The 23476-nt window shown below is 39.3% G+C and overlaps 1 protein-coding gene across 5 annotated transcripts in view; it reads right to left on the bottom strand.

Moving 5' to 3' along the window:
* grip1 (glutamate receptor interacting protein 1) overlaps positions 1–23476 on the bottom strand; it is a 465375-nt gene that overhangs the window by 39682 nt on the left and 402217 nt on the right. For all 5 annotated transcript variants that reach the window (XM_060839771.1, XM_060839770.1, XM_060839775.1 and 2 more), the window contains 3 exons: positions 23291–23371; positions 8742–8811; positions 1639–1784 (listed from right to left, as the gene is read on the bottom strand). In XM_060839771.1, coding sequence (XP_060695754.1) covers positions 1639–1784; positions 8742–8811; positions 23291–23371 — 297 coding nt within the window. The remainder of the gene's footprint in view (positions 1–1638; positions 1785–8741; positions 8812–23290; positions 23372–23476) is intronic.

The raw sequence follows: 23476 nt of genomic DNA on the forward strand, positions 1-23476 counted from the left end.
AAGTGCCACAAGGATCAGGGCTGGCACCACAGTTGTTTACAATATATGTAATGGTCTGGATGGCGTGAGTGTACTATAGCTAAATTTGCTAATAACACAAAAATAGGTGGGAAGGCAAGTGGCGAACATGAAGAGGTATGCAGATAAGGTGAGGGGGCAAAAAATACTTTGGCAGAAAGAATAGAGGAGTAATTATTATTTGATTAGTGAAAGACTGCAAAAAGTTGCAGCACAGAAGGATTTAGAAGTCTTTCTGCATAAATCACAAAAAAAAATAGCATTCCAGTCCAGCAGATAGTAGGAAAATAAATAGAATGTTGCCCTTGGTTTTAAAGGGAATGAACTACAAAAATAGTGAAGTCTTCCTAAAACACTACAAGGCACTAGTCAGACCACACCTAGAATATGATCTGTTTCAGTCCCATTATTTTATGGAAAGATATACTGGTATTGGAGGTAGCCCAGGAAAGGCTCACAAGATTAATCCTGGGTATGAAGGGATTTTCTCATGAGAAGCTGAATAGGTTGGGCTTGTACTTCCTATAGTATAGGAGGAGGAGAGGTGCCCATTGAGATATTTATGATACTTAAGGGGTTGACAGGATAAAGATGGAGAGGATGTTACCCTTTGCAGAAGAGACTAGAACCAGAAAGGCTAACTCAGAGAAAGGAGTCACACATTTAAGATGGAGATGAAGAGGAACTTCTGTTTTGAGAAGGTAGCGAATCTATAGAATTCTTTACGGTACAGAACACAGGAAGCTGGATCATTAAGTTTATTCAAAGCTGAGATAAACCAATATTTAACCAAGAGGGGAATCAAGGGATATGTGAGGAAAAATGCAGGAAAGTGAAGTTGATGACTATCAAACTGGCCATAATCAAACTGAATAGCAGAACATATTCGATGGGTTTCTGGTTCTAAACCTTATACCTTCATTACTTCTGTTTTTTTTAAAAATAGGAGTGCACATTTGTAGGTAAATAGGGTTATGTAGGAGCTCCCTTGGCTAATTCAAAGCTCCATCTCACAAGTGTAGGCCTCCTGCAATTTGACTCATTATTTTACAGAAATTTTATAAGTCTCACACTTTAATATTAGCCACAATAAGAGAGAATATAAGTCCAATAATCTGAACGCAAATTCAAGATTCTTACTGAATGGCTTCAGTGAATAACTGGACCCATTCATGATTCAAAGATTTGGTTTTTACCTTTGGAAAATGCCAGATTATAAAGATCAATTTCATTATCTGTCCAATTACAAGTACTTGGTCACATACTAATCTTTCAATTTAAACCTCCATAAATTGTTAACTAAAATGTGCAACTTACATTTTCATTCAATATTCATGAGAATCAGTTGAACAAATAAGGTTGACCGCACCTTAATGATGCTTAAATTTATTAAGAAAATACATGCATGGGCAGCAAAATAGATAACTGTGAGTGTTTGTCCTTTTCAAAAACACACTGTAAGAGTCACAGAATAATGCCTGTGCAGCTTTCCCACATATCCTGCTGAAGTTAGCAATGGATCACTGGGCAAAAACTCCAATCGTTTTGACTGAAACTTAGGAATGATTGCTGAATTGCAGTGCTCGCCGAATTAAAAGAAAGCTACATGTTCCTTTCTACCTGAGTTGTCTTCATCTTTCCGTATTTTGAGTTTCACAAGTTCCTCGCACTGATGAAGGATCTGAACTGCATCTTCCATGGAGCAGTTATCTAAACGGATGCTGTCTATGGCAAGCAGCTTGTCTCCCAGCTCCAATGTTCCAGTTCTGCTTGAGAATACAAAATAGCCATCACTCAAGCTTTAATCAAAATTCACATTGAAAGGTGAATTTGGTGGTTTCTTCATCTATCCTTCAGTATTTTGAACTCATAATTGATGGAGCATTAATTCAACAGTGCCATAATATATTGGAGATTGTGTAAATTAAAATCACTTGACAGAGATAAGTACCTGTAATGAGTATTAGAGAGTTTAAGAGGTGGTGATAAGCTCCCTTAATACCAAAAGTATTGCTCAATGTACCACCAAGCCAAATGGGCTAGAAAGTCTAATTTTCAATTACCTGCCAATAAGAAACTAACCGATTTTCACAGGCACAGAGATGGAATATCAGCTATGAATCCAGCTTCTTTTGCTAGTCAGTGACTTGCACCTGAAAATGTTTGCGCTCACATGGAATCATGAACAGGATTAAAGTCGGTCTTCAAATTAACTGTTGATACTTGCTGACAAATCTCACATAATGGGTAGCACTAGCACTGCCATGGTTTATAGAAATATATCTGATCAAAAGTCAGTGGATGAAGGCATCAGTAGAAATGACTTAAATATAATTAATAAATGAGGATCTGTGGGCTAAATATTGAAACATTCAGACACATTTGTGCTTATGAGCTGGATCAAAGGAAAGCATACTCTTAAAGGATTAATGAATGATTTATTTTAAACAAGTGTGCCTGTCCCTAACATCCCTGAGTTGATGGTGGCGAGCTTTCTCCTTGAACAACTGCAGCCTTGTGCCCATGATTCTTCCAAAAGGCTGGAACTTTAGGGTAATGAGATCACTGAACAGGAAAATGTTTTGGAAATATTGTCACCTCCAGGTTCCTCTCCTGTCATAAGCCATTCCACATGGTCCTATGCTTGCATGATTATTGTTACAAATTCCTACTTTTGGGATTGTCACCAGTACAGAGCTGCAGCACCATTCCCACACTTAACCCATCAAACTGTGCCATAATCTGAAGACCCCATGAAATTACCCCTCAACCTTCTCCTTTCTGGAGAAGAGCACTTGTATGTAGGAGGAATGATTGGACAGACAATCTGCTTTCATTATAGGAAATAATATTTCATATTCTTTCATGTCATACATTTTCCGCCCCCACACCACCTCAACAAACATCCACATGCACACATACATATATAAAAGTTTGTGGTGTGAATTTGCACTTGCAGAATTATATTTTACTTTGCTCGAAAACTGCATGAATCCATGTAAGATTCTGTAAATCTGTCTTTTAGATGAGACTCAGTCTGACCATTGTGGTACAGACAGCCTCACAGGGAGTTAACACCTTCAATAGCTTATCTGGGCTGAAATGACACCAATTGTTAATGTTCACTTGAGAGTTTAACTTTTTAAAAAGGTTTTGCGATTTATATATGAAAGAACTAAAACCGACATGGTCAGCTAAAAGATGAGAGACTTGAACAATTCAGGTCTTTTTCAATATATAATTTCAGTCATATCACACTGTAAACTTTTGCTAGAAATTCTGTGTCTTCCAATCTTATTCTCCACAATCACCTGATGAAGCGCTCTGAAAGCTAGTTCAAACCTGTTGAGACTATAAACTGGTGTTGTGAGATTTTTAACTAAATTAATCTAGTCCCATTTGCCAGAACTTGGTCCATACCTCTCTCAACCTTTCCTGTTCATATACCCATCCTTTTAAATCTGTCGTAATTGCACCAGCTTCCACCACTTCCTCATCTCAGTCCATACATGCACCACCCTCTACATGAAAAGTTGCCCCTTAGTTCCACTCTCACCCTAAACCAATGCCCTCTAGTTTTTTTTTAGATTAGATTACTTACAGTGTGGAAACAGACCCTTCAGCCCAACAAGTCCACACCGACCCGCCGAAGCGACAACCCACCCATACCCCTACATATACCCCTTACCTGACACTACGGACAATTTAGCATGGCCAATTCACCTGACCCGCACATCTTTGGACTGTGGGAGGAAACCGGAGCACCCGGAGGAAACCCACGCAGACACGGGGAGAACGTGCAAACTCCACACAGTCAGTCACCCGAGTCGGGAATTGAACCCAGGTCCCTGGCGCTGTGAGGCAGCAGTGCTAACCACTGTGCCACCGTGCCGCCCTGGACTCTCACCCCCCAGGGAAAAGATCTTGTTTATTTAATGTTGCTAATGTCCATCTCTGTAACAATCATACTTGCCAATTTGACATTAGCTGTAAACTTTGAAGTTGTACTCACGAAAATCTGAGTAGACATAAAAATCCAACCTCAACAATCCTCTGTGATTAAAAATTCCACAAATTTACTGCACTCTGAAATAATAAATTCCTCCTCCTGTCTCTCTCAGATGGGTGACCCCTTACTCTGAGGCTATGCTCCCTAGTCCTAGCCTGTCCTCATGGGAAAACAGCCTTTCCATAGCTTCTCTTTCAAGTCCCCTAAGAATCATATATGCTTCAATGAAGTTGTCTCTCATTCTTCTAAATTTGTTGAGGATAGGCCCAAACTATGCAACCTTTCCATGTAAGTAAATCCCTCTGTGCTGGGGATCAAACTAGAACATCGAACACAGAACAGTACAACACAGGAACAGGCCCTTTGGCCCATCAAGTCTGTTCCAACCATGATGCCATTCCAAACTATTCTCATGTGCATGCATGTGATCTATATTACTCTATCCCTTTCCTGTTTGTATGTCTGTCTAAATGCCTCAAATATGCTAATACATCTGCTCAACCACCTCCCCGGCAGCATGTTCCAAGGATCTACTATTCTGTGTTAAAAAAAACTTGCTTTGCAGACCCTCCCTTAAAACATTCTTCCTTTCACCTTAAACCCGTGCCCCTGGTGTTAGACATTTCCAGGAGAAAATGAGGTCTGCAGATGTTGGAGATCAGAGCTGAAAATGTGTTGCTGGAAAAGCGCAGCAGGTCAGACAGCATCCAAGGAACAGGAAATTCGACGTTTCGGGCATAAGCCTGATGAAGGGCTTATGCCCGAAATGTCGAATTTCCTGTTCCTTGGATGCTGCCTGACCTGCTGCGCTTTTCCAGCAACACATTTTCAGCTCAGTTAGACATTTCCACCCTGGGAAAATAAGTCCGAATATCCACCCTATCCACACTTCTCAATTCTATGCACTTCTGTCAGGTCGTTTCTCAGCCTCCAATCCTGTAGTGAAAATATTCCAAGTTTGTAACACCTCTCCTTGCAGCCAATACACTCCAATCCAGACGACAAGGTGGTAAACCTTAATTGCAACCTTTCCAAAGCCTCTGCATTCTTACGATAGTTTGGGGACCAGATTGTATTCAATGCTCGAAACGTTGCCTAACTGAAGTCTTATGGAGCTGCAGCATGACTTGCCAACTTTTACACTCAGTACCCAGACCAATGAAGGCAAGAATACCATTTGCCTTCTTTACCACCTTATTCATTTGTGTTGCCATTTTCAGGGAGCTATCAGGGATCCCTCTATATATCAATACTCCGAAGGGTTCTGCCATGAACCATGTACTTTCTTTTTGCCTTTTATCTCCCAAAGTTCATCAGTTCACAGTTGTTCAAATTAAACTCCACCTGCCAATTGTCTGCCCAACATTCCAACATAGTGATACCTTCTCTGGACTCCCTAGAGAAAGGCTCAACACTAACCACAGTGTTCCAGCTGTGATCTGACTACTGCCGTGTATAGTTTTAGTGTTAAGAGTGTGGTGCTGGAAAATCACAGCAGGTTAGGTGGCATCCAAGGAGCAGGAGAATCGGTGTTTCGGGCAAAAGCCCTTCATCAAGGTTTTTGATTCCTGTTGAAGGGCTTATGCCCGAAACATCTCCAGCAGATGCAGTCCTCACTTTTACATGTTTTTATACTCCATTCCCTTTTAAATCTATGGCATTAAAAGATATAGGGTCAGATGATGTGGAGTCTGTGTGGGTGGAGTTGAGGAACCATAAAGGCAAAAAACCATAATGGAAGATATGTACAGACCTCCCAACAGTGGTCAGGACCAGGGGCGCAAGATGTATCAGGAAATAGATAGGGCATGTCAGAAAAGTCAGGTCACGGTGATCATGGGGGACTTCAATATGCAAATGGACTGGGTGAATTATGTTGCCAGTGGATCCAAAGAAAGGGAATTCATAGAATGCTTACAGGCTGGCTTTTTGGAACTGCTTGTGATGGAGCCCACAAGGGAGCAGGCTATTCTGGACTTAGTGCTATGTAGCGAGCCAAACTTGATAAAAGATATTAAAGTCAGGGAACACTTAGGAGGCAGCGATCATAATACAGTAGAGTTCAGTTTGCAGTTTGAAAGAAAGAAAGCAAAATCAGATGTAATGGTGAACTGCTGAAACTTGACTGGAAGCAGAGCCGAGTGGGGAAGACAGTGGGGCAACAATGGCAGGAGTTTCTGGATGTAACTGAGGACACAGTACAAAGGTACATCCCAAAGAAAAGAAAGATTGCCCACGGTTTGAATTAGACAACCATGGCTGATGAAGGAACTAAGGAAAATGTATCACAGAAAAAGAGAGCACCTATAAAGTGGCCAGGAGCACTGGGAAATCAGAAGATTGGGAAGACTATAAAAGCAAACAGAGGATAACAAAGAAAGAAATAAGGAAGGCGAGGATCAAGTATGAAGGTAAGCTAGCCAGTAATTTTAGAAATGATGGTAAAAGTTTCTTTCAATACATAAGAAACAAATGAGAGACAAAAGTAGAGATTGGGTTGCTCCAAACTGATGCAGGAAGACGTGTGGTGGGAGATAAAGAAATAGCTGAAAAACTCAATAAATACTTTGTGTCAGTCTTCACAAATGGAAGATGTGAGTAATATCCCAACAAGTCAAGGGACAGAGTTGAGTACGGTGGCCATTCCAGAGAGGAAAGTACTTGATAAGCTAAAAAGGTCTAAAAACTGATAAATCTCCTGGCTGGGATGGGCTACATCCTAGAGTTCTGAGAGAGGTGACTGAAGAAATAGTGGAGGCACTGGTTGTAAGCTTTCAAAAATCACTGGAGTCAGGGAAAGTCCCAGATGATTGGAAAATCACTGTTGTAATCCCCTTGTTCAAGAAAGGATCAAGACAAAAGATGGAAAATTATAGGCCGATTAGCCTAACCTCGGTTGTAGGTAAAATTCTACAATCCATTGTTAAGGATGTTTCTAAATTCTTGGTCGGATTAGAACAAGTCAGCATGGATTTAGTAAAGGGAGGTCATGCCTGACAAACCTGTTTGAATTCTTTGAAGAGGTAACACGTAGGGTGGGCCAGGGATACCCAGAGGATGTCATCTACCTAGACTTCCAAAAGGCCTTTGATAAGGTGCCTCACGGGAGGCTGCTGAGTAAGGTGAGGGCCCATGGCATTCGAGGTGAACTACTGGCATGGATTGAGGATTGGCTGTCTGATAGAAGGCAGAGTGTTGGAATGGCAGCTGGTGACAAGTGGTGTCCCACAGGGTTCAGTGTTGGGGCCCAGCTGTTCTCTTTATATATAAATGATCTGGATGAAGAGATTGGGTGAAGTTCACCGATGGTATGAAGTTAGGTGGACATGCAGGTAGTTCTGAGGAGGTGGGGAGGCTGCAGAAAGATTTAGACAGTTTAGGAGAGTAGTTCAAGAAATGGCTGATGAAATTCAACGTGAGCAAATGTGAGGTCTTGCACTTTGGAAAAAAAAAGCACAGGGACAGACTATTTTCTAAAAGGTGAGAAAATTCATAAAGCCAAAGTACAAATGGATCTGCGAGTGCTAGGACAGAAGTCTCTAAAAGTTCACTTGCAGGTTGAGTCCATGATTAAGAAAGCAAATTTAATGTTGTCATTTATCTCAAGAGGGTTGGAATGTAAAAGCAGCAATGTGCTACTGAGACTTCATAAAACTCTGGTTAGGCCCCATTTAGAACACTGTGTCCAGTTTTGGGCTCCACACCTCAGGAAAGACATACTGGCACTGGAGCGTGTCAAGCAGAGATTCACATGGATGATCCCTGGAATGGTAGGCTTAACATACGATGAACGGCTGAGGATCCTGGGATTGTATTCATTAGAGTTTAGAAGGTTGAGGGGAGATCTAATAGAAACTTACAAGATAATGCTTGGCTTAGAAAGGGTGGACACTGGGAAATTATTTCTGAGAGGCGGGGATGCTAGGACTCGTGAGTACAGCCTTAGAATTAGTGGGGGTCACTTTAGAACGGAAGTGAGGAGACATTTCTTCAGCCAGAGAATGGTGGGCCTGTGGAATTCACTGCCATGGAGCACAGTGGAGGCTGGGAGATTAAATGTCTTCAAGGCAGAGATTGATAAATTCTTAATCTCGCAAGGAATTAAGGGATATGGGGAGAGTGCAGGTAAGTGGCGTTGAAATGCCCATCAGCCACGATTGAATGGCAGAGTGGACTCGATGGGCCGAATGGCCTTACTTCCAAGCTTATTCTTATGATCTTATAAAAATTAAGGCCAACATTCCACTTGCCTTCCCATTTGCCTACAGAATTTGAAACTAGCTTCTTGTAATTTATACGAGGACTCCTAAATACCTCCATGCTATGGATTTCTGCAGTTTCCCTTCATTTAAATAATACACGGCTCCTCTATTCATCCTGCCAAAGTGCATAACCTCACTTTTTCCCCATAGAAAGAATGGACAGATGATAGGAAGAGCTTATAATAAATTGTTACTGAAATCATGCTCACAATATAGATATTAACAGATTGTGGGAAAACTGAAAACTCTTTAACTGCAAGGTAATTTGTTGTTCCTATGTTTGGTCAAAATGTAAATGAACTTCATCCAAGCTGTGGCACAACTGTAAAGGACTTCTCATTAATCTCATTCACATACATCTTATTTTGCATTTGGTCCTTTTACGAATAGGTAACTCAATGCATTTGATGACCCATTTTATTTTAAAGTACTTGCAAAGTAACAAAGCTCACCTGTGTGCAACACTTCCTTTCTTAATGTCTGAAATAATGAGTGGATCTCCTGGTTTTCTGCTGGCAGGTGCTGTGAGGATAGAAATGGATTTTTAAGTTATGCAACAGTTTTCCAAAACAAAAAAGTTTTGTTTGTTCACTAATAGTTACTGTTCAGTTTTAAAACAAAACCTTCAGACATGTGCACATGGGTAACTGAACACTAGAGTGTGCTGTGCTTTCACAGTGATGGAGGAAGAATTAAATGAAAGAGAATGAAAGGATTGTCAAAATAATTTAACATTTTTTGCCCAGTCTTGCCCAAAGAAGGCTGATCAAACTCAAGAAAGACTACTGCAGTCTATAAGTTTTCTCAAAATTAAATAATTAAAAGGCTATTTAATTTGACGTCAGCCAATGGAAATATTACAAAAAGATACTTAGATTGAGAACCAAAATGATACATCATACCCGGCCAGTGTAATTTATTGTTGAGGCTTTTCAGGTGTTGTGAAACAAATCTGGCTCCCAAACAGTTTCATTACTTTATTAACTCATTGTTGCTCACTCGCATTAGTGTAAACCAGATTCCCAATCTGTTTGGCATGGGGCAAATTCAGCCAGGATTAGTGCTCCTTGTATGTCAGGAGGAGGAGAAGTTGAAGGAAGCTAGAAAGTCTCTTCTTTTAATCAATATTCAGTAATATTCACGGAAAGTGCACGTGCATACAATTTGGGCAAAGATAGGATTTGGCTACAATGAACACAACTGAATTGCATTGCAGTACTCACTGGTTAAGCTCACACTAAAAACAGACAACTGACTTAGATAGTATAAAATGATCAGTTACTGGAGAATTATATCTCAGCATGAGTCAGTATCACCAGAAATGGAGAGATGAAGTAGTGGAGTGCAGGCAAAATGAATAATACTCCAGTGAAGTGTCTCATGGAGCTGGGCCCACAAAAAGATCAGCCATGATCTTATTGAATGGCATAGCAGGCACAATGGGCCAGATAGCCTATGCCTGCTCCTATTTCTTATGTTCTCATGACCTTTGCAATGAAAGTACTATGGGAGATGGTGGTCTAGTGGTAATATATCACTGGACTAGTGATTCATAGGCACCTGGGGACAGGCATTCAATTCCCACCATGGCAGCTGGTGGAATTTAAGCTCAATTAACAAAACTGGAACATAAAAACGAATCTCAATAATTGTCATGAAAACAGGTCTGGTTCACCAATCTGATAAGGATGTATCTATCCTACATGATTGCAGGCCACCTACAGAATAATTGATTTTTAACTGCCCTCTATTTGACATGGCCCAGCAGGCCACTCAATTGAAGGGCAATTAGTTGGCAACATATGCTGGCCTGGACAGTAATATCCACATCCCAGAAAATGAGAAATCTTTTATTAAAATAAAAAGCTTCCATTTTAAATAAAATTCACTTAATCAGAGCAAAAAAAAAGAGACGATGAGTTGTTTAGATGGAAATATTTCTCTATGCACACATATCATTCCCGTACAGAGTAGCAGTTTCTGACAAATCACTCAAAGGAAACGGTTTATGTGCATTCAGTTTTCCATAGTTAGTTTCAAAAACCCTGAATCGCAGAAGTTTACTTAAGATTCTATTATGCATCTGACATAAAAGCACTCAATTTTTTGTTCACATGCAAGGAATAGGTCACCTTTACAAAATGGACATCAATATTGCTTATCAAACAAAAATTTATTTGAATTAAATTCAAATATTAATTGATAAACCTGCATTAACAACACCACAAATAAGTGTGATGCTCTTTTGTGCATAACGAATGGAATTACTGTCCATTACCTAACAAATCAGAAATGTGGTCACTCAGCAAAAACTCAGAATTCTATTAAACAAATTGGCCAGAACGTTATACATAGACACAAGTGAACTCCAGGGTTATAGCATAACCTAGAAATGATCAGCTGTGCACTATTTAGGAATTAGCTCCCAATTGTTGACTGTAGGGCTCTTGTGGTGTAATAGTGGTGTCTCTATCTCTGAGCTATGAGGCCCAAGTTCAAGTCCCACCTGGTCCAGAGGTATGTAATGACGCTTGTGTACAGGGTGATTGGAAAATATTTCAATTGCTGAGTGTTTCTTGGGCAATACCCTCTGTTTGTCAATCCTGCAGCTGCAGCAGTGAATTCTACACACTACTGAGTGCTGACCTACAGAATTGATTTATCGATTGAATGCTAGTTGATAGTTCAAGGAGACAGTTAAACACCTACAGAAGCTCAGGGGAGAACATATCAGAGGTTTACACAGCAAAATTCCAGAGCAATGCAAGTATGGAGAGATTGTTAACTCTGCAAGATGATTGAGCACCGTGTAATTATTCGTCAAGTGAAAGGATACCTCGGTACAGAAAAGAACATCCACTGCTATCCTAACCCTCCACCACAAACATTCACATTCAGTAGACTTGAGGATCAACTGCAGAGATGGTAACTGCTGTTGACATTATGCCAAAGATCTGAATGTCAGCTCAGACAAAAAAGGCTTATTTGAAGAGAGCTAGGGTAAGATTATAGGCTTGAATGCTGAAGTAAAATGGCAAAGGTATACCAGTCATAAATCGTGGTGCAGTGACCTGCTGGATAGCAGGCTTTCTGCACATTTCTCCACTTTTCCAAGTCTCATGCTTCCCTCATTAGTTTCTCATAGGAGCCTTCAATCCTGACCTGTCTCAAATCAGCAATCTCTTTCTCTTCATCTGCGTCCCTCTAATAATCAATAATCAACTCCTTCTGCAGGTTCTAATGCCTTGACCCTGATCAACCCCAGCCTTGATTTGTTGATGATATACAAGAATCACCTTTTCTCGGTCAGCAACTTGAGTGTGTTTTCTTTGTTCATGTTTTCTCCAAGTGACCTGCTCCACCCTCCTCCACAAGTACATTTCACAACTTTTTAATCTTTGGATGTCCGCTCTTCTCTCAGTATATTTTTCTACCTCGAATCACATCCAAATTAGTAGCTTATCCTGTTCTGTCATGTCATGAAAGAAACATTCAGCTTCTGTGATGGAACTATCCCAATACAGCAGTAGTGGATAGGACTGAATCAGCTGCAGGATGATCATTTGGAACAGCCAGTAGAACCTTTGGGTATCTGCTTCTATTTGCAATTATGAAACCCCTACATCAACAATAACATTTGATACATGACAGGAGATTCAGGCGCAAGTCAGAGACCAGGGATGAGATTGGATTTTTCAAAATCTGCTGCATCTCTTCACTCTGCTGACCCAAAGACGGTTGCTCCCAGTTTTTGATGCTAGGTTTAGGCAAATGTGCAGACTTTTCAATCCTAGGAGTGATAATTAATAAGTGATACCAATGCCATTATCAACTCATGACTTTTCCAGTTTCATTAGATCTCAGACTGCCAAAGCAGGTGGGCGGCTGTGTGCTGCTGGAGTCCTGGCAGGTTAAATATGGGGAGCACAGTTTACCAAAAGCTACTCATGCACCATGTACACACCATGTGGGCTAGGTCAGAGTTGAGATTTTGACATACTGACTATTTAACCATCAATCACACATCAATCACAGCAAGCAAAAATAGCTTATTGGCTTCAATGCAACAATGCTGAGCAACCTTAAAGTCAGTCCAGATGTTAGTTGTGCCTCCTAGCCACGTTTGATTGTAGCCGAGATTTTATTTATACCAAAAATAAATTCCGGTCTGTTATCTCAGGGTTTAAGGTGACATTTATACATTGTACAAAGGTTCACATTTCCAGATTTCAGAATCTCAGATTTCAATTAAATCCAATCATCTAACCATTTCAAAACCAATCTTTTTCCTTTACATGTGTTCGAGATCTAATATTATAAAATTTGTTAACAATCTAGAACTGACACACATGCTTAATATTTATGCCTTAATGGTTTCTGTCAGATGTTATTCCAAGTCAGGTTTCATAAATGCTACATTAGCTTTCATCTGTGATTCAGTATCATTAATATATGAACTATAACAGCATGTGTGCTTTATCTGCGCAGCAACATGTAAATTGAAACACACAATATTTATGGAAAACACCAGCCATTTTAAATATGCCGATCAGTCCAAATGAATCACATTAATGTGCTGGTGATGTGAAATTCATCAGTATTTTACTTTATTTAAAAAATTATAATCAGAACTTAATTTTAAAAGGGCCAACTACTGAGCTGTGGGAATTTAACTCTCTTGTGAATTCAATGCAGACAAATAAAATTGCAACAAGAAGGTGAGAAACCTCTGAACTTCAATATTTTAAAGAAACTCAGGACTTTCAAATGTCATTTCAACTTCAAATCTGTCAGTGGGTAATTAGGAAGCCAAACCAGGGAAATATATAGCAGGCGTCAGCAGTAATGATTCAGGCTTATACTAGCTGGCTTAGGGGACTTCTGTGTTGCCAATGCAATCCCTGCATGTAATATGCACAAATTATAACACTGTTTAAAATCCATTCAAGGGACATGCATACTACTGGCAATTTACTGTCTGTTCCTAATTGCCTTCAAGGTGGTGATGGTGTGTTACCTTCATGAAAACAGCAGAGTGGTTTTATTGTGCTAAGCAAGGTAGTGGCTAAGAGTCAACCACAGCATCATGGAAAGGAAGTCATTTATTGCTCAGAGTGGTCAAGGATGATAGATTTGCATCCCTAAAAGGGTATTAATGAACCAGATAGGTATTTATAATAATTTAAGTTTTTTCTCTGCTAGACTCATTTGATTCTTTGCCCTTAAATTCTACAGCTGCCATAATGAGATTTCAACTCAGATCTATGGCTTATGTTATGGATCAGGCCAGAGCCCCTCAAACAATTCAAGAAAATAACCCAGACCCTAGCTTTGCTAGTTGTTTAAAACAGGTGTAATGCAGATATTCCAGGAGCTGCTGGTCAAACCAATTAGTTTTAAACAAAGCAGAATTTATTTACAAGTTTACCGAATGAAACACAAACAGAAGAGAACAGAATACTGAAGAACTTAATTTATCCGAAATCCAACAGATCATCCCAGCTTAAAGATGTTGTTCCAAATACTCGCAACAATCCCCATAAACCCTTGGCACAAAGGTGAAATCAAACACAGGGTCTAAAAGGAGAGATATCAGGGAGTGAGGAGGATCAGCCGGGACCTGCTGCTTGGGATTCAGCAGCCTTTACAACTGCCTGACTGCTTTCAGTGACAGGCCAGACCAAACTAAACCATAGTAAAGCTGAGCTGGGAGAACTGGCCATTCCTCTTTAAAACAAGTACAAGTGCTTGTTTTAAAACTTGAAAGCCTTTTGCCTGAGGCAGTATTTGTTAGCTATAATTAAATTGGCCCGAAAACCCTTCAACTCCAGATTTTTCAGAACTTGTGTTTTTATGATCTCCTGGGAAAAAAAAACACAAGGACAACACAATCTTGTTAAAGGAGCAGTATCATCACACTTACTAGCCCAATAAAGTAAACATGATACCAGCACACCTGTAAAGATGATAAGATGCACTTCTCTAAAAATGAAGTAAACTAGTAGTAATTCATAGTAGGGCTGACTTGTACCAATGTAAATGTAATTCAACTTGTAAGCTATTTGTACCCAAGAATGTAGAATTACATTACTGCAGTAGAGTAGACTATGTTTCATACTGTCAGGAAAATTTCACAGCACCGATATGATTCAAGAACAATAAGTGCAAGAAAGTTTATGATTGATGTGAAACAAGACATAGGAACAGAAAGTAAAACATTCAGCTGTCAAAGCCTGTTTTGTTATGTAATGAGATCATGGCCAATATGTGGTGCAACTCGATATACTTGTCTGTGCATCCTAACCCAAAGCAGCTTTGGTTAACTAAAATTTACCAATCTCCAATTTAAAATGAATAATTGATTGAGCATCAGCTTCCATTTCTGCAGGAAGTTCCAAACTTCTATTGCACTTCTGCATGTCAGAGTATTTCCTAACTTAAATCTTGAAATGTCTAGCTCTGTTTTAGACCAGATTTCCTAACCTTAGACTTCCCAACCAGGTGGAAATACTTTGTCTCTAATCCACCTGATCGGTTCCCCTCAATAATGTGAAAACTTTGATAAAAATCATTCCTTAAACCACTAAATTCCAGGGAATTTGTTTAACTCTTCATGATAATTTAGTGGGAGAAGGATTAGAGGGCACAAGAAGAAAAACATTTTTTTAAAAATCAGAGGATGGTGGGTGTCTGGATGAAGGATGAAGCTTTGTCGTTAGACATGAATGTTCCTTCAATTCTTTAAGACTAGATCATGCCTGGTTGAATTGTTTATTCAGATTACAGACTCTGACATAGAAAAAATGAAAACTAGCCTCCAAGAATGAAATTTTAATACTTCTTTAGCCCTTTCAGATGGTTTGAAATGTTTTTGATTCCAACACTCTCGTGGCTGACTTCCTCCCTGTGACTAAGGTTCGTGAAATGGCAAGAAGATGTGTTTCAGTTACAATGAGGAAGGGATGGAGAATGAGAACTTCAAATGTGAAGCATTGTGGCCAACAGGAATCAGTATAGATTACTGACAGGAGTGATGAGGGACAGGAACTGGCTGTGGGAAATGACATAAGCAGGAGCAAGGAAGGGCTGTTGTAGTACAGCTGTAGTTTCCCTAGCTGTGGACCAGGAAATCCATATTAAAGTCCCACATGCTCCAGAGGTGGTTCATGGCATACCTGAACAGGTTGACTAAAAATACAACAAAGTCAGAAAGAAAGTTTGTAACATTAAGATGATGTTTGGCACAATGGTCTCTCTGAAGCACATCTTCCTCGCCATTTCAAGATCCTTAGTCAGAGGGAGGAAGTCTAAAAGTTTTGGAATCCACTTTAGCTACCAGCATTACCTGATTAATGAACGTTATCTCTAACTGGAGGTAGACTTTGCTGATCATTTGTGTTGTTTAACTACAGAGATGAGTGATACCCTTATTACTCAAGATGAAAATTATCAGCTAACATGAAAGCAATATAAAACACTATTAATAATTAACTATCCCCAGTTTCAAATTCTTTCCAACGCTAATGGAAAAGGAGCATCAGAGGGACGATCAGCTTTGCTTTAATTATAATAACATCTTAAAGATGGTTAAAAAGTGAATTCATGATTTCACTACAAGTGATGACCTGAAGGAATTCTGCCTGTGCAGCCTAAAGTTGATGCCTTTTCAAATTCACTCCAGAGTAAGATACTTGGCGTATATTGGCTTGTGCAAAGCAGGTGCTCTCCACAAGGTACATTAATTTGTTATTGGCAAGTTATTAACAAAGTGAGTCATTGAAAATCAAACTGCTTAATTAATGAGCCATGAATTGCACTACTGAATGAGTTTTGCTGAGCTACATTATGATAATTAGTGCTAAAACCACATGAAAAGGAGGTTAGGGAACCAGACAGGCATCCCTGAGCCATAACACAACTTCAACATAGTTCTTTTCCAATGGTAGGTTGGAGATATGTACCTCGACTTTGGCAGGCAGTAACAATGAGAATGAGTTTGCCATTGACCTTGAAGAAAGCTGCCCAGAAAGGCTCTAAAATCCCTGAGAGGGGAATTTCCCCTTTACAGACTGTAGTTTAAATCTAGTATCCCCTCAAAGGGGATGTAGCAGTAGAGAGGTCAACAAATAAGCAGGCAACCAATCAAATCAAACCATTCGCACACTTGGGAAGCCAGACAATTAAAAACTTAAAATCCTTGGCTTATAATTTAAATTTTCAGATTGCGAAATAAAATTATGATCATATTGAGAGAGAAGCTACTGAAACATTTGGTTCGCAATGCAGAGTGACACACTGAATTCAATTTCCACACTGGCAGAGGTTACCGTGAAAGACTCTCCTTCTCAACCATTCCCCTTGCCTGGAGTCATGGTGATTCCAAGGTTAAACCACCATCAGTTGTCTCTCTCTCTCTCTCTCTAATGAGAGGATAGCCCTAAGGTCTGGTAGGACCAGAGCAACATTAATTTCCTCTCCACCCTTTATCTCTTGATTATTTTATATTTATGGAATGCTATTAGTGTCTTCTACCGTGAAGACTGAAGCGAAGTATTTATTCAAATGCTCTACCATTTCCTGGATCCCCATTATTCTCTCAACTGTCTTTGCTGCTAAAGTATTTTTCCAGTCCACTCCAGCTGACTCTGCTTCCATCCTTTTTAAATACTCACTTTATGATAGTTGTTTCTGACCCAAGCTTCTCTCACATAAACTGAATGCAAAGTTCTACCAAGTTATGATGTTATTACCACTGATTTTAACTGGATCAGCTACTCTGAGTAAAAATAAATGATAAAATGAGCTTTTCCATGAGGGCGCTTAGCCATAATTATAACATTGGTATGCTGCTAAAACAGCGTTACGCTGCATTCAACATGCTGTAAATTTTCTTAGGATATCGACCATGTGGAAGTGGAAGTTCTCACTAAATCATGATTGTATGGATGAGTACACTCAGATCTTTCTGATCACACCCAATGAGGAGGGTAGGCCTAGGCCCAAGCAATAAAATATCATATGTTCTGAAGAAGGGTTGCTGGGCCTGAACTGTTATCTCTGATTTCTCTCCACAGATGCTGCCAGACCTGAGTTTCCCCAGCAATTTCTGTTTTTATTTTTGTTGCTGATTGCCAGTATCCACAGCTCTTTCAGTTTTTTGTTCATGATTAACCAATTGGGAATACTGTCACACTGTGCCATAATACATGTTTTAATAACTGTTTCATATGTTTCAGTTGCTTTAAGATAACAATTTTCTGTTATTGATCTCAAAATTAAATAGTTTGGTTAATATCCATCCATAACTGACATTTGTTTTCATTCTATAATTTAAAGCAGTTTTTTTTAACAATTTCTACAGCTCTTGCACGTTAACCATCTTCAAAGTAGCACATATTAATCTTAAGTAAAATGGTAGAATCCGTACAGCATGGAAGCAGGCCAGATTCACACTGACCCTCTGAAGAGCATCCCAGCCAGACCCAAACCCCTACCCTATAACCTGCATCCCCATGCCTAATCCACCGAGCCTGCACATTATGGGCAATTTAGCGTGGACAATCCATCTAACCTGCACATCTGTGGGCCGTGTGGGAGGAAACCAGAACACCCAGAGGAAAACAGAATGTACAAACTCCACATAGACAGACAGTCACCAGGGGCTGGAATTGAACCGAGGTCCCTGCCACTGAGAGACAACATTGCTAACCACTGAGCCATCGTGCTGCCAAAGTAACTACTAACAGGCTGGGTTGCATTCTCTCTTTTTCAGGAAATCATTCATGTACTAGGAACATTAATAATTGGTTGTTTGCTTTCAATATTTGAGAAATAAGAAAACAATTCATTATAAAGATAAGAGAAAACAGCACCCAGAGCTTGCCTAAATATAGAAAGAGTAAGATTTAGAACTGTTGGTTTCCAGTCAAGTACTGAAAACATCAGTAGCTTATCAGTGACCAAATATTTATTTTCATATGACATTTGAGATTTACTGCATGGATATCATCTTCACAGTGATTACCCGAATCTGTTTAATTGACACATTAATCCAGTCAGTTTGAATACAATAATTAGGACAGAGCCTGAACAAATCTTTGCCTGATTTGAATGTTGCTTGACAAATACATTTAGATACAAATTTCTGTTTGTTTTGTCCTTCTTGCCTCAAATTTCTCATTTTATCATCTTGAATTTGTTGACTCTTGCTGATGGTCATTGTTTACATGGGAGCATAGACAGCAAAGCACATTACAGTGTTCAACAAACCCTGTCTTACTTTCCCTCATCTGATCGAAGAAACTGACAATAGTCACTTGTGGTCCAACTGTTGACTTGGATTTTCATCAATGCATTGCATTGCATTGTTTAATAATGCACCAAGACAAGGATTACATTTTCATTTTTAATATGAAGTATACTTCATACCATGGGAACGTGAACCTCAGAATAGAATATAAAATGGAAAGCTAAATTATTCTGCAGATTAGCAAACTTAATCAAGTAGTTCAATTTGAGCTGCTGTTTGGTTCAATAAATTAATTCTGAACGCATGTTGTCCAGCTCTAAAAATTTCACTGACTCCATTTAATTTGTGTCATCATTTCAGGAAAATTATTTCAAGAAATTTAATTGGATATCCCCCAGAGAGAAAAACGTCAGGTTAGTTAACCATTGATTCAAGTGGGCTCAATGGTATAATAAGAATTAATGTGAAATTCTCACAATAGTCCATTCCTCAGTGGTCATGCATGTAACATACTAGTTACATTCATCCGCATTTCAAAATTCTGGTATCTGCTTCAAATCATTTTCTTAGTTTTTGCTTGGTTCTAGTTTTAGAATGAGCCAAAGCTCTCCTATTTCCCTTCTTTAGGCTCAGACACTTATACATTTAATGCTACCATAGTTCATAAAAGAATAACATTCTTGGATCACCTCTCAATATTATTGGCCATATTCCAAAAGTAGAATTTTAGACACAGGAAAATATGGTTTGACAAATTTATTGCAAGGACATTATTACAGACTTGCACACAACATTGATTCAGCCTTAATTGGACAATTGCATGAAGTTTTAGGTACAATGTTTTAGGCAGGAATTTAAAATGTGCAGAAAAGATTTACATCAATGGTTCCAGAGATGAGAAACTGAACTTGCATGGGTTGGAGAAGCTGGGGTTGTTCTCCTTGGAGAAGGTTGAGGAGATTTGATAGAAATAGTCAAAATTTAACTATCAGAGAAGTTGGAAAAGCAGTATTTTATTTAAATAGAGAAAGATTGCAGAATTTTGAGGTACAGGGCAATTTGTTTGTCCTGGGTCATGCATTACTTAAAAGCTAGCATGCAGGTACAACAACTAGGAAGGAAAATATAACTGTGATTACTTTAAGTGGAGTGGAATATAAAAAATAGGGATAATTTGCTTCAGTCATCCAAGGTATTAATAAGAGCACATCTTGGATACTGTGTAAATATACAGTCTCCTTAATTAGTTGCATTAGAAGCTGTTCAGAAGAGGTATTAAGGGTACGACAGTAAAATCTAGTTTAGCTAATTTTATGGAAGGGAATCTCCTCTCAGTATTGTGATACTGTTGGCAACAGTTAGAAATATCATTTCGAACATTTATAAGATGCATAGGAATGGAAGATTTTACAGAAATATGTCTGGTTTTGAACAGGTGGTTCATTTTGCCAAAATAAGAATGATCCTGAAACATGTTATCTGTATTTACCTGAACAGATGCAAGAATACCAGATTTCAAAGGAATCAGAATTCATACTGCTAGAGAAACAGGGTCCATGTAATAATTACACCAAAGCTATTATTAATGCAATTCTGTGATTGGCCAGTACTTAGTGAACAATTCCAAGTGTGCCAAAATTACACCAGCATTTAATTTAAGATCATCAGCTGAATTTGCAGTCGTTTATTTATGTTTGCTAGAAGCAACATATTTATATATTAGGGTCAAGTCCAACAACGGACATTTCCTGATAAAAACTAGAGCCCCAGACTAATCTCATGAACACACGTTGACAGTGGCGAGGCTTACATGATATAATGGGCCACAAAGCAAAGTCAATTAGAATTGCTGACAATGATGTATTCCTCCCCAATGAGCTCAATGTATTCTATGCTCATTTTGAGCAGAAGCTCAGTGAAATGATGCCACCACCTCGACAGCCTCGGGTGGACCTGTATCCACAGACACCATCACAGACGTCAAATCAGTTTTCTGGAGGGTGAACTCATGCAAGACAACTGGCCCAGTTGGAGTCCCTGGCCATGTGCTCAGATCCTATATGGATCAGCTTAAGGAAGTATTCACAAAAATCTTTATGGCCCTACATTCATCCCTTAAACACGTGGATAACAAGGACACTTACGTCAGACTCCTGCTTATTGACTTTAGCTCTGCCTTCAATAAAACTCATCTCCAAATTCCAGGACCTAGGATGATGCTCCCTACTCTGCAACTGGATCCTTGCTTTCCTGACCCACAGACTGCAATCAGCAAGGAAGATGACAATACCTTGCTCAATACCGGTGCCCCGCAAGGCTGTGTACTCCATTCTCTATTATACTCCTTATACACTTGTGTGGCTAAATTTGGCTCTAACTCCATTTGCAAAATTGCTAATGACACCGGTGTAGTGGGGCAGGTCTCAAATGACGATAAGAGTGTGAACAGAAAGGAGATAGAGCACTTAGTGGTAACAAGCTCTCTCTCAATGTCAGGAAAACAAAAGAGCTGGCATTCACTTCAGGGAGCAGAGCACAAGGCACGCTCCTGTCAGTATCAATGGTGCTAAGGTGGAGGTAATCGAGAGCTTCAAGTTCCTAGGAGTAAGTATCACCAACAATTTATCCTGGTCCATCCATGTTGATGCTACGGTTAAGAAGACTAAGGAAATGTGACATATCCATAATGACCCTTACCAATTTTTATGGACGCACCAAAGAAAGCATCCTATCCGGAAGCACACAGCTTGATTTGGCAACTGCTTTGCTCAAGACCGCAAGAAATTATTGAGAGTTGGGAGTGCAGCCCAATTCATCATGAAAACCAGCGTTCCTTCCATTGACACAGTCTACACTTCCTGCTGTCTTTTGAAAACAGCCAACATAATCAAAGATCCCTCCCACCCCAGTTATTCACTCTTCCACTCTCTTCTGTCGGGCAGAAGATACAAAGGTTTGAAAACATGTAGCAACAAATTGAAAAACAGTTTATTTTCCCCTACTGTTATTAGGTTTATGAAAGGACCTCTTGGATATTGTATGTTCTGCATTGTTCTATTAGCCTGATGTACTTAGGTTAGGTGTGATTTGCCTGGTTAGCATGCAATACAATATTTTTCACTGTATTTCAGTACATGTGACAATAACAAATTCAAATCAAATCAAAAAGGCCCTCTGCAGGTGAAATGAATGCTTTATCATTATGTCTTCTCAATTCAATAAAACGTTGGAGGATTTCCTATGGCACATCTCATCCAATCAGAGTTGACTAGGCTTTCGAATTTAAAGATGTGGGATAACTCTTCAGTGGTATACTCATGACAGTCCACTTTCCAACCCATCAACACCCTGCTTCTGATGCAGCACAAATTATTGTTCCACTTAAAAAAATGTTTTTCTGCATCTATCCTGAAAAGTGCACGACAAAAGGTTTCCAAGTGTGCGAGTTTAAAAAAAAAATATGGGTGGTAAGGTGGCACAGTGGTTAGCACTACTGCCTCACAGCACCAGAGACCCAGGTTCAATTCCCACCTGTGTGTGGAGTTTGCACATTCTCCCCGTGTCTGCGTGGGTTTCCTCCGGGTGCTCCGGTTTCCTCCCACAGTCCAAAGATGTGCAGGTTAGGTGAATTGGCCTTGCTAAATTGCCCGTAGTGTTAGGTGTAGGGGAATGGGTCTGGGTAGGTTACGCTTCGGCAGGTCGGTGTGGACTCGTTGGGCCAAAGAGCCTGTTTCCACATGGTAAGTAATCTAATCTAGTCTAAAAAGTACGTCTTTTATTTCAGCAAATTGTGTTCTATACTGAAAAACCACTGGTATTTGAAAAACAATGTTATAATGGATTCATTTAAATAAAATGGTAACAAATCCAAGTCTTTTCTGGAATTATGTTTTATAGGTATATATACATTCATCAGCTTTGAAGTTAACATTGAATTAGAATGTCCTTTCCTCTTGTGAAAGCTAATCTATGTGCAGCTACATGAAAGTTAACAGAGCATTCTACAACAATGCTAGTTTCAATTACTCTATTTGTGTAGCAGTAATAATGAAAAACTAGTGTACCATCACAAAGAAATTAAAATCAGAAGACATCAACACAACCAACATGAACAGAAAATGAAAAGAGGAAGAAGTCCATTATTGTTCTTTAAGAAAGCAACACAGCCTTTTTCGAAGGCACTTTCCAATGTTAGCTCTCTAAGTATGTTTTGAACCTTTTGCTCAAAGCGCATGCATTTTCTGGAAGATTGCATCCTCTCTAAGTGACTTAGACAGTGGAGGTCAATTTTTTCAGTACCCTACGTGGCAAAGTTGGAAAATGTTTTTGAAAATTTAATTGACAATTCTGTTGCAAGTATTGCACAAGAGTTCAATCCCCAGTAAATATGGACAAGTTCTTCAATAACACAGACATCAAAGCTCAGCTTTTGCCAATTTCAACCAATGTCTGTAAATGCTTCCAATATGGACTCATGAAAGGGAGTCCTAAACCCAGAGTCACTGAATCTAGATGTAGCATTCTGATAGCCAAACTTGCAGGAAATCAACTTTATCTGTGATAAGTCACATGCTCAAAAATACTGTTTGGCTGTGAAGATCATTTTATAAAAGTGTACATAATCAGGATTGCTAGCCTCATAAGTGGCTAAGGAAGAATTTGAATGTTTAGAACTGTACAGCATAAACGGTAATGCATGGCATTATCTGTAGAGAGTTCTTGTTCAATATAATTGTTCACACAAGTACTCACAGCTGATGGTGATGCCAAGCTCCACACCACTCCTCTTTGGTAGCTTCACATGAAATGTGCCACTGCTTGGTACAACTGATTCTGTACAAGGGAAATGTGGAAGTTCAATAAGCTCTGTGCAGATAAATTTGAAAATTGTTTGAAAATAATCTGACCTCTGAAGTGGAAACAATCAAAACCACACAT

The sequence above is a fragment of the Hemiscyllium ocellatum genome, chromosome 19, assembly GCF_020745735.1.
Source record: "Hemiscyllium ocellatum isolate sHemOce1 chromosome 19, sHemOce1.pat.X.cur, whole genome shotgun sequence".
Lineage (NCBI taxonomy): Eukaryota > Metazoa > Chordata > Chondrichthyes > Orectolobiformes > Hemiscylliidae > Hemiscyllium > Hemiscyllium ocellatum.